The 10,146-nt window shown below is 36.3% G+C and overlaps 1 protein-coding gene across 1 annotated transcript in view; it reads right to left on the reverse strand.

Moving 5' to 3' along the window:
- LOC126248544 (protein piccolo-like) overlaps positions 1-9,611 on the reverse strand; it is a 77,157-nt gene extending 67,546 nt beyond the window's left edge. The window contains exons 1-2 of the mRNA XM_049949605.1: positions 9,572-9,611; positions 7,777-7,922 (exon numbers count right to left, since the gene is read on the reverse strand). Of these exons, the coding sequence (XP_049805562.1) occupies positions 7,777-7,922; positions 9,572-9,611 (186 nt within the window). The remainder of the gene's footprint in view (positions 1-7,776; positions 7,923-9,571) is intronic.
- Between the last annotated feature and the right edge of the window lie 535 nt (positions 9,612-10,146).

The raw sequence follows: 10,146 nt of genomic DNA on the forward strand, positions 1-10,146 counted from the left end.
GTCCATTGAAGCATTCAGAGAACTCTTGAAGAATGGCAGGTAGCTTCTTCTGTTGTTCCTTAGTGTGATCTGTTGATAGGCGAGCTAGAAGATCTTGTCTTGTAGTGGTAGCACCAGTTTCACCCATAGATTTGGCATGGGAGGTTTCTATGGTGCTCAGATGATCTGCAATTAATGGCTCAGTGTTTGCTATGCACATGTGTCTTGGAAGGATCTGCAGTTCTTGGCGACAGTAACTATCCACAATTCACTGAATCCGTTCTTAAATGAGACGACAGATGCTGGGATGACCAAGTTATTCTTCAGTGGTATGCTTCTCTTACATTACTCTACAAGATCCATGGGTTGATGCATGGCATGCACTGACTGCAGGAATGATCACTTCATCCAGCACACATAGTCTCCACACACTTGGATACACATCTTCCTGTCCACAGTATCTCATTTCGTGTAGCATAATCTTTGAGAGACCACAATCTATAATTGCTTGAGAGGCTTTCAAAAGGTCCCGTCCAAGAATGACATCATGACTACACTCTTCTAAGAAGATGAATTCTAAGGGCTGTGTATGGCCACTTTTGCCCACACGAATGACACGTCTTCCTGTAGGTTTTACATATTTCCCATTAGCCACCTTCAGCAGAGATGTTTTGTTGTTGATGAATATGGCTTTCTGCAACTGGTGACAGTACTTCTCTGAAATGACTGAATATGATGCTCCAGATTCCACGAGAACTTGGGCTGGTCAACCATCCATGAGGATATCGACATAGTTTTCTATCATTTTTGTAGTGATCGACGGCAGAGGATTTTTCTCTTTGGCAGCCTCACCTCCAAGGAACTCGCACCCTTTAGTTTTCCAGGTTGTGGTGGCTAGGTGACCGGCTGGAGCTTCTAAACAGTGATGGAGACCTTGATCAGCATGTCAGGGAGCGTCCTCTCCACTGGCTAGCTTGCAGCATTGGTGACCTACATCGTCCTGCACTCACATCTTCGTTTTCCCAGAGTTGGTATCGGCGAAGATCGGTCTACTGTCTTCTGGTGTGGACATCATCAAATATCTGAAGCCTTTCTCAAAAGAGCATCGCATGTCCCAGTTGTCTGCAGTGGAAACATACTGGTTAGTTATTCTGGTTCCTCCAGATGTCAGGCTTCCTTGGTGCCCGAACAGGTTCCTCATGCAACATTGTAGGAATGTATCTTTGCCTGGGTCTCGACTTTTTTATGGTTTTAAAGGTAAATGAAGAATGAGAGATTGGGTTCAATGTCTGTTCCGCTTCCTCCCCTATGACCTCTTGAAGCATCTCGGTTTGTTGCTCACTGTACAATCCAAGTGCCTTCTGAACTTCCTCTCTCACTATCTGACAAAGAACACTTGTGAAATCAGTTTCTTCCCCCATCACAGACATCGATACGATGTTTGGAAGCCATTCAAACTTCTTGCACGTAATTCTTTTTTATGCATTGTCTCCATATACTGGCACCATTTTATGAAGTTGTCTGCTGTCGAAACCTCCTTCAGGAGTAGGGCTTGATAGATGTCCTCAGCGACACCCTTCATGAGATGTGCAATCTTATCTTCCTCCTTCATTCTAGGATTGACTATTTTAAACAGCTCCAAGACATCTTGAATGTAGGATGCTGTAGTTTCTTCTGGACGCTGTGCCCTGCACTTTAATTTGTCTTCAGCCTTGTACTTCTGTTGTTCCAATAACCAGTGTCTCCACCAGAATAATGTCACGTAGAAGAAGGTGTAAGTAGATGAATGATGAACACTAACTTTACTTAACAAAGGTTTATTCAACACTTGCTCATAGAAGGGCGCGGAGCAAACTGTCTCCGGCCAGAACACATACGGTATATATACAGCTACAGAAAATTCCAGTACACTGATTCTTGACACTTGTGGATACTTTTAGAATGTGCTCAAACTGAATATAGAAATTAAAATTTTACAGTTCAGGTGAGTCTTAAACTCACGGCTCTCTATGCAATAGTCTAGTATCATAACCAATAAACTATGGTAACTATGCTACACAGCTTATTCTGCAACATCATTGGTGAATTATTCCAAGCTGTCAGAGACTTATTATTTTTATATGTTTTCTTGTGTTGTTATGACCTCAGTGACAAGAAATTGTTTTTAGTTAAGATACATTGTATTTTGTACAAAGATAGTGCACATCAAGCCACAAGCTTGCTTTGTCTTTGTGGACAATTCAATTCCTTAGGTGCACGCAATAAGGAGACAGTTCATGCATACAGTAATAAGTCACTTTGTGCACCTACAGGCAAGATGATGAATCAGTTGATTATGAATCTAGCATATGACCATATATTTTTAAACATATGTTGAACAGTTGCTTTTTAATTTTAGGCTGCAGATAAATTTTGGTTCAGTGACACTTTCCAATAGCAAATTGCTTGTTTCGAAAATTCATTTTAATTACATGCATAGTGGCAGCAATATCTTTCCTTTTACTGTATCTAAAAAGTTTCATTTATACCAATTCATACATTCTTGGCTTGCTGGGTTTTGCTTAAATACATTGCAGGCCATTAGTTCCATATGTCAAAGTTTAGGATCCTCTATGCCTGAATAATGTAGAAGCTAAATGTTTGGGACACCTTTTCCACAGTCCTGCATGTTCTACATCATACTGGGATTTGTGAAACATGATGTGTCAATGAGAGATTAATTGAAGGCCAGTGGTATTATCGACATGACCCATGACATCTCGATTCCGATGCCTCAAAGTTACCTGTATTCAGACTTGACATATTCCACATTTTTGCAGTTTTGACATAGATTGTCACCAATGTGCAAACCTTTAGTCCTCTCCCTTGTTTGCAGAATGAATCACATCAAGAGAAAAAATTCTGTCTGCCTCACATGTTCAGATTTACTCATCTTCAGCAGAAGAGGCATTTCAAATGTGTATGATAGAGAATTAAAGAGGTAAGGATGTTGAAATGCTAGTTTCTTTCTCTGCATGAACCATGACCAGTTTCAGATTTTTACATTCACAAGTTATACAGTATATGGCACAGTTGCATTTTCTTTGCTGCTTTGGTTTGCACCTGTTACAACCTACTGGAAAGTGTTACAAGAGTGGCCGAGTGGTTCTAGGCACTACAGTTTGGAACCGTGCAACCGCTATGGTCGCAGGTTCGAATCCTGTCTCGGGTATGGATGTGTGTGATGTCCTTAGGTTAGTTAGGTTTAAGTAGTTCTAAGTTCTGGGGGACTGATGACAATGGCTGTTAAGTCCCACAGTGCTCAGAATCATTTGAACCAAAGTGTTACAAAGTATATACTTGATTATATTAATACAGTGGGTAACTATGTAGTATTTTGGTGTAAAATACATTAGTAATGCATATGGAAGCTATGACTGTAAAATGAGCTTTGAGCCAGCATATTTGAAGAATCATGTAACAAATGGAGGACTACAGAGTTAAAAAATGTGAGTGCACCAAAAGAGCAAAAGACAAGTTGATAGTTATTAACAGTGCCTTGCACTGTATTACATGTGAATGTAGTTATCTGAAGACAGAAAAAAAGTAGTTTCATAAAATAATGGCTTATGACTGTACAATTCACCTTTAAGCAGAATTAATAATGTCAGTGCAGTAAATAAAACACACCAATTGAGTTATTATTTTCCGTGAAATAAATACTTCTGGAAACCTTCCTCCCCATCCTACAAATGTGGACATTATTTGCGCATTATAGTCACTGATCTCCCTCACAAATATTCTCCCAGTTGCTCCCCCATGAACCCTACCCATTATCTGTCAACATCTGTAATTCAATGACAAGGGAATCACAGATATTTTATTGTTGTTTCAATTTATTTGCTGTCTCATAGGAAGGTTAAATTGTGCATGGTTGAAATAAATTTTAATAACTGTATGACATTTATGAGTGACACATTCCTGAGCAGTTGTTAATGATGAGTTTAAAAAAGGGCTAAATCTTTGCAGAAGATCCAGGCAAGGATGCTGACATTGACTTTAGCCACAAATACAGAGTATGTACACTTGATTTCCCAGTAACAATACATAAGAACACATGTGAATTCAACCAAAGCTCAGCATGAACTGCAGCAAAGATAGTCCTACACCAAAGAGCTTCTCTGCTGACCAGAAAGTGTTCTTATATTAACCAATGAAACAGATACTGGGTTACCACAAATATATTGTGTAGCTGGCTGTTGCCAATAAGTCTCTTTACTTTACGAGCTGTGTACTAGTAGCTTAAAAAAGTACAACACACATCACCCTTACTGCACAGTTTTGTACATTTAATATTGATTGTCTAAATGTCAAAGTGTTACAGAATATAATTCCTAAGGACATCAGTGAATGAAATAATTCCAATGTAGCCCCGTGCCAATGATAATTATTACTTGTAGTGCAATAGGTACAGGACTTACCCATGTTGAACATTCATAATATGTGGTTTTCTATTCATAATCTTGTTAGAATGCACACTAAAACACATTGAACACCATGTTATACTTATAACCTCTACCGTGCCCAATTATTATAAACAAATTTACATATTGCTTGGTAAAATTCTTATGTAATATGTTTCTAGATAATTACCTAATAAATTTTGAGGAAATTTCATTCTCCCTCTCTTCCACTGATGTCTCTTTGATAGATTTGAGTATGATGATTTTTTTCATTGTGTATTTCATTTTAATTTAATTCATTGGTATCCTATATCCTACATTATTTGGAGAAGCAAAATATAAGGGGAAAGTCAATAAAAAGCAAACCCTCAGTTTATGCAAACTGCAATAGCCTATCAACTGAATATGAGGTGAACCATTTACCATTTGTACATACTATGCAATAAGAATAATTTTCATTACATGAATTTTTTGATTTGTGTAACTAGCTGCCTTAGATCAAAAGTAGAAAAGCCTGGTAAGTGGTATTTTGTCATGTACATGTTTCATTATATATTCTAGATTTTTATGTACGACGTGCTAGAGCAAAAGATTTAGTAGATACCAAAGAGTGATAGCACAGTATTGTATTCCTACAGAATAATTTTTCATGAAGACATTATTGGATAAAATCCTCTGTTTCTTTGCTACATGTTGTTTGAATAATATATTTAGCATTTATATCCATCACCAGATTAGTTGAATTGTACAGCTGCTTGCTACATTCTATGTTAGTTTCTTTTATTAGAGTGATTTCTCTGGTGCCATATTGGTGCCTTGTAGTTATGACACAACACAGTGGTACCTGCCATAGAAGTGAATAGCTGATACTGAGTTTGAAGCATAACAGATGAATGAAATTATATGATTTATTTCAGTGGGTAGCAAAGTTGGTATTAAATACACTGAAACACCAAAGAACCTGGTATAGGCATGCATATTCAAATATAGAGATGTGTAAATGGGCAGAATACGGTGATGTGGTCAGCAATCCCAAAAGATACACAGCAGAATTTCTGTGAAGTTGGGAATGTATGAGATAAGGTATTAGTGGAAGTAAAGCTGTGAGGGTTGCTCATGAGTCATTTTTGGCTAGTTCAGTTAGTAGAGCACTTTCTGCTGAAAGGCAAAGGATCCAAGTTTGAATCCCAGTCAGCCACACAGTTTTAAACTGCCATGAAATTTCAAATCAGTGCACAATCTACTGCAGAGTGAAAATTCATTCCAATAACAATATGCCCAGTCTGTCTTCTCAATATATTTTCTTTCAGAAGTGCTAGTCCTGAAAGCTATGCAGGAAAACTTCATGAAGTTTGAAAGACAGGGGATGACCTACTGGTAAAAATAAAGCTGTGAGGGTGGATCATAAGTTGTGCTTGGATAGCACAGTTGTTGGAGCACTGGTCCACAGAAAACATACGTTCCAGCTTGAAGTTCCGGTCAAACACACAGTCTTGATCTGCCAGTAAGTTTCATGGTTGCCATTTGTTGCCAGTGAATGTTCCATCAGTGTGACTTCACACAGAAACAACAGTGTTGCCTTTAGTTAGCCAAAGTACATTGGAGTATGTGTCCAGTATATGTAAACTGATGTGCTATTGTGTACTGTATTAGTATCATGTAACAAGCATCTATGAACAATATCTATAAGGACATGGCCTTTTGGATAAGGTGCTGTGTGCTTTTAAATATTTTAGCTATGACAAACGTTTATAATGTGCTGAATTTTATCCAGCTGAAATCGTTTGTATGTGGTTCAGTGGAAAATAAGCATGTTTTACTACAAAAACAAGTGTAAGACCTGAAGATGACATGTAAGGCTGTTGAAATTGGTTGTCTTGAATAAATAATATTTTGTGTGATCTTGGCTTTTGAATGGTTTTTGACAACTGACACAGATCCCCCTTCAATATTCTCATAATGCGAAAACTCAATTAACTTTTTCACAAAAGTTTTTTATGGGTAAGAGCTCATGCCCAATGTTTTGGTGGCATATAATTACATGAGAATTCTGTACTGACAAATGTTTGAGGGACAATAATCTGTCTATGTAACTGTGATATATAGCCCATTTTGTCTGATATGAAGAGCTGTACCAGAAGTATATAACTGCCATACAAACATATGGTCAATTAAGATACAACTGCAAACAGTTCAAAAAGAAAATTCAGTTGAGGAAACTATAAAATTATGAAACTGACCTTCACAAGGCAAGATTTTTAGTACTGTCAATTCACAAAATGTAAAAATATGTGAGACTCCCATAGCTTTGGAAACTATTAAAGGTGAGAGGGACTAATCTGTTGTGAAAAAAATGGGAGACAAAGATGAAGGACGACAGCATTAGAGAGAGGAGGAAGTCAAAGGCAGCACAATGGTAAGCACAGTGCCAGTTTCACTTCAGAGAACCAACATGCAAGATGAAAACTTGTCACTTTAAACAGCTGCATCTCTGGCACACTCTTCTATATCACAATTTTTCTTCATGTGTACCATACATGTCAGAACTCCATGGTGATTCTTAGATTTACAATGATCAAACAAATGTTGTAGCATTTCGTGCCACTGTAGTTTTTAGTGTTGACTACTTATCATCAAACTGCATGTTTAAAAGAATTAAATTAGCAAGTACTTTGAAGTTGGGTCTGTGTGATATTTTAGAATGTGTGTTTGTATCTTCCTTTTAATTTTGTATTTGCATGAGTGTCAGTATACAAAGAAAAGAAAAAATCAAGATGGTTCTTCTCTTTTTCATGTATTGTATATATAATAATTTCATCCTGCCACAGCTGAATACACAGCATTCATGTACTGTGGGTGCAGTACACATTTTAGTTTATGGAGGTTAAAAATTGACTTCATTTGCTTGACATTAAATAGAGAAACATGAAATGAATAAATTTCAGTTCTTAGGTGGAGTAGACCTATAATTACATGTATAAGAACATATCACCACTTGATTTGTTGAGAAGTGATTTGTCTCAGGTCAGTATTTTAAGATTTAATTTTTTATGTTACCAATATATTAATTGTGTATTGTGATAGCATCTTTCTCACACATCTTTTGATTTATCTGAATTCCCCAGATTTAAAATAAGTCACTGATAAGTACAACTAAAAACTGTGAAACTGAAATGCTACTATGAATAGAGTAATATACATCTCTTTTGTGCCAAAGCAAGCTATAATTTTTATTATGCACTTAATTATTTGGAGAAAGACAGTAAAAGTAGTATATCAAGTTCCACTCTTGACAAAGAATTGTATATTGGTAGCTCTTTTATAACAAAATTACTAACATGTCATTTATACTTACTTTAGTATCCTGTACTGTTCTTGAACCAGTTCTGCTCCTTTCTTTATGCATATGGACTTGTGCATTTACATGTGTTTCCTCAGGATGTTGTGGCTTTTCTGTGTGAGAAAGTGAAAGTCCCAAATAAATTGAAGAAGTTCTTTCAACTAACAAATTACTGAACTTAATTAACAGTGGATGTCTGAATTGAAGTACACTAGCAGGGAAAAATATTAGTACACTTGGAAAGATGATGTTGATCTTGATCTGATGATGGCATATACCACATGGGGATAGTAGATGCAGTATCGATGTGCATGGCTTGATTGCTGCCATCACAGAATCACTTGGAAGGTGGAATGGTGCACTGTGGTCTTAAGCAATGAAACCAGATTTTGCATGCATGCAAGTGATGGTCTTTGCATGTAGGATGCAAATGTGATGAATGCTGTCTTGTAGAGTGCATTCATCCAAGATACACTGGTCCCACTCCAGGACTTATGGTCTGGGATGCTACATTTCTTGCTCACCTTTGGTGTTTCTGGAGGGGACGCGAACTAGCACTTGGTACATGCAGAATGTTGTTAGACCTGTACTTATGTTGTTCCCACAACAGGAAGGTGATGCATCATTCCGTTAGGACATTGCTGACCCACACACTGCCCTTGGAACTCAAAGTGCTCTGCAATACATGCAACAACTTCCCTGGCTAGCACAGTCTTTGGACTTGTCTCCAATCAACCACATGTAGGATATGATGGGACAAGAAATGATTCATGTGACTTGATAACCAACAACTCTTTCAGAACTATGTGAACGGGTCAAGTGTACGTGGCCTAATGTATCCCAGGACAATATTCACTATCTGTATTATTGCGTGGATGCCAGAGTGAGTGCTTGCATTGCCATCCATGAAGGGTACACCACACACTAACACAGGAGCTTCAGCATCAATTGATACCTGGTACCTGAGACACCCTTTTGCTACTGATCTGTAAATGTAATCATTTCGAGTACTCCATATACACTGCTGCAACAATCAATCTTGAGTGAATTGTAAACCTATAAAAGTGTGTACTAATTTTTTTTCTAGCAGTGTATTTACCAGTGGTTAATAAGTATTAATTAAGATTTTAATTTTTATGTTGTATAAAAATGATTATTTCATGGACACCATTACTGTTATTATTAAAGTGTGAAAATGTCCTTGTATGGTAGTAAATAGTATACAGCAATTTACTGCACATGTAAAGGAAAATGGCAACTGTATTAATATTAGGTGCTTAATTGTTTTTATGTTGTGATAAATCTCCTGCTATCTCAAACACTTTTTTGTAATATTCTGCACAAAGTTAAATCTCTGAAATTTCTTTTAGTACTTGAAAACTGACAACTTCCACACACAAGAAAATGATGCAAAATACATCAGCTATAACTATTTTTCATTAAAATATATACTTTTAATTTAAATTATATGATACTTGGTTACTGCAGCAGAGTGTGAAAACTTATCTATCCATTAGAATTTTTGGAAACTTGTGCATATTGCTACTAATATACAGTGCAGTTATTTTAGTCAGTCAGGCTTATGAATGAAACTCACATGCAAATATTTGTTCTATGTAATAAATATAAATTTATGTTGACATACAAGCTTACATGTTGCATCAACAAAATTTGTCTACATGCTGTTGAATCTATATATTATTTTTAAAACATGCATCCATGTGATATGAAAAAATTTGAAGCCTTGTTTGACATAATTGGCAGACACTTAAAACATCAATAAATAGAATTTAAATAAGTTTCTTCTTACTTATAATAACTATAAATATCTCATGGAAATGATGTCGCATGTCTGGTTTTCAGTAAACTTTATTTTTGATAATAGTGTACAAAAATTATTGCTTTTTATCCCTTTGTATTCTGACTCATCAATCATTGTTCCTGAAATGCTTATGGATGAAACACAAAGAATGTGCAAACATAGTTAGGCCATAGACACAATCCATGAGTGTGATTGTATTTACTGAGAAATGTAATTTTTTCTTCAAGAAGAGCTATGTTTTCATGACATAAAACTTCTGAAAAATACACAGTTATAACTTATTTGTTGCAAGGCACTTTGCATAGATAATACATGTTTAAATGTTTGAAAAGATTATTTCTGCTTTAAGAAAAGAATGATAATCGATTTCTGTCAATTAACAGCAATTTAGCATTGATAATGGAGGACAGGAATATGCTGATTACATCTACCCTGAAGAGTAGTTAGCTGTTCTGTGAGTCTAATTATGACAATAAGTTCACCTTTGCAGTTGTGGATTAAACAAATAGTGAACTGGTTTGTCAAAATATGAACTCAAATTTCATCCACAGTTGTATTATTTT

Source organism: Schistocerca nitens, chromosome 3 (genome assembly GCF_023898315.1).
Source record: "Schistocerca nitens isolate TAMUIC-IGC-003100 chromosome 3, iqSchNite1.1, whole genome shotgun sequence".
In the NCBI taxonomy this organism is placed as follows: Eukaryota; Metazoa; Arthropoda; class Insecta; order Orthoptera; family Acrididae; genus Schistocerca; species Schistocerca nitens.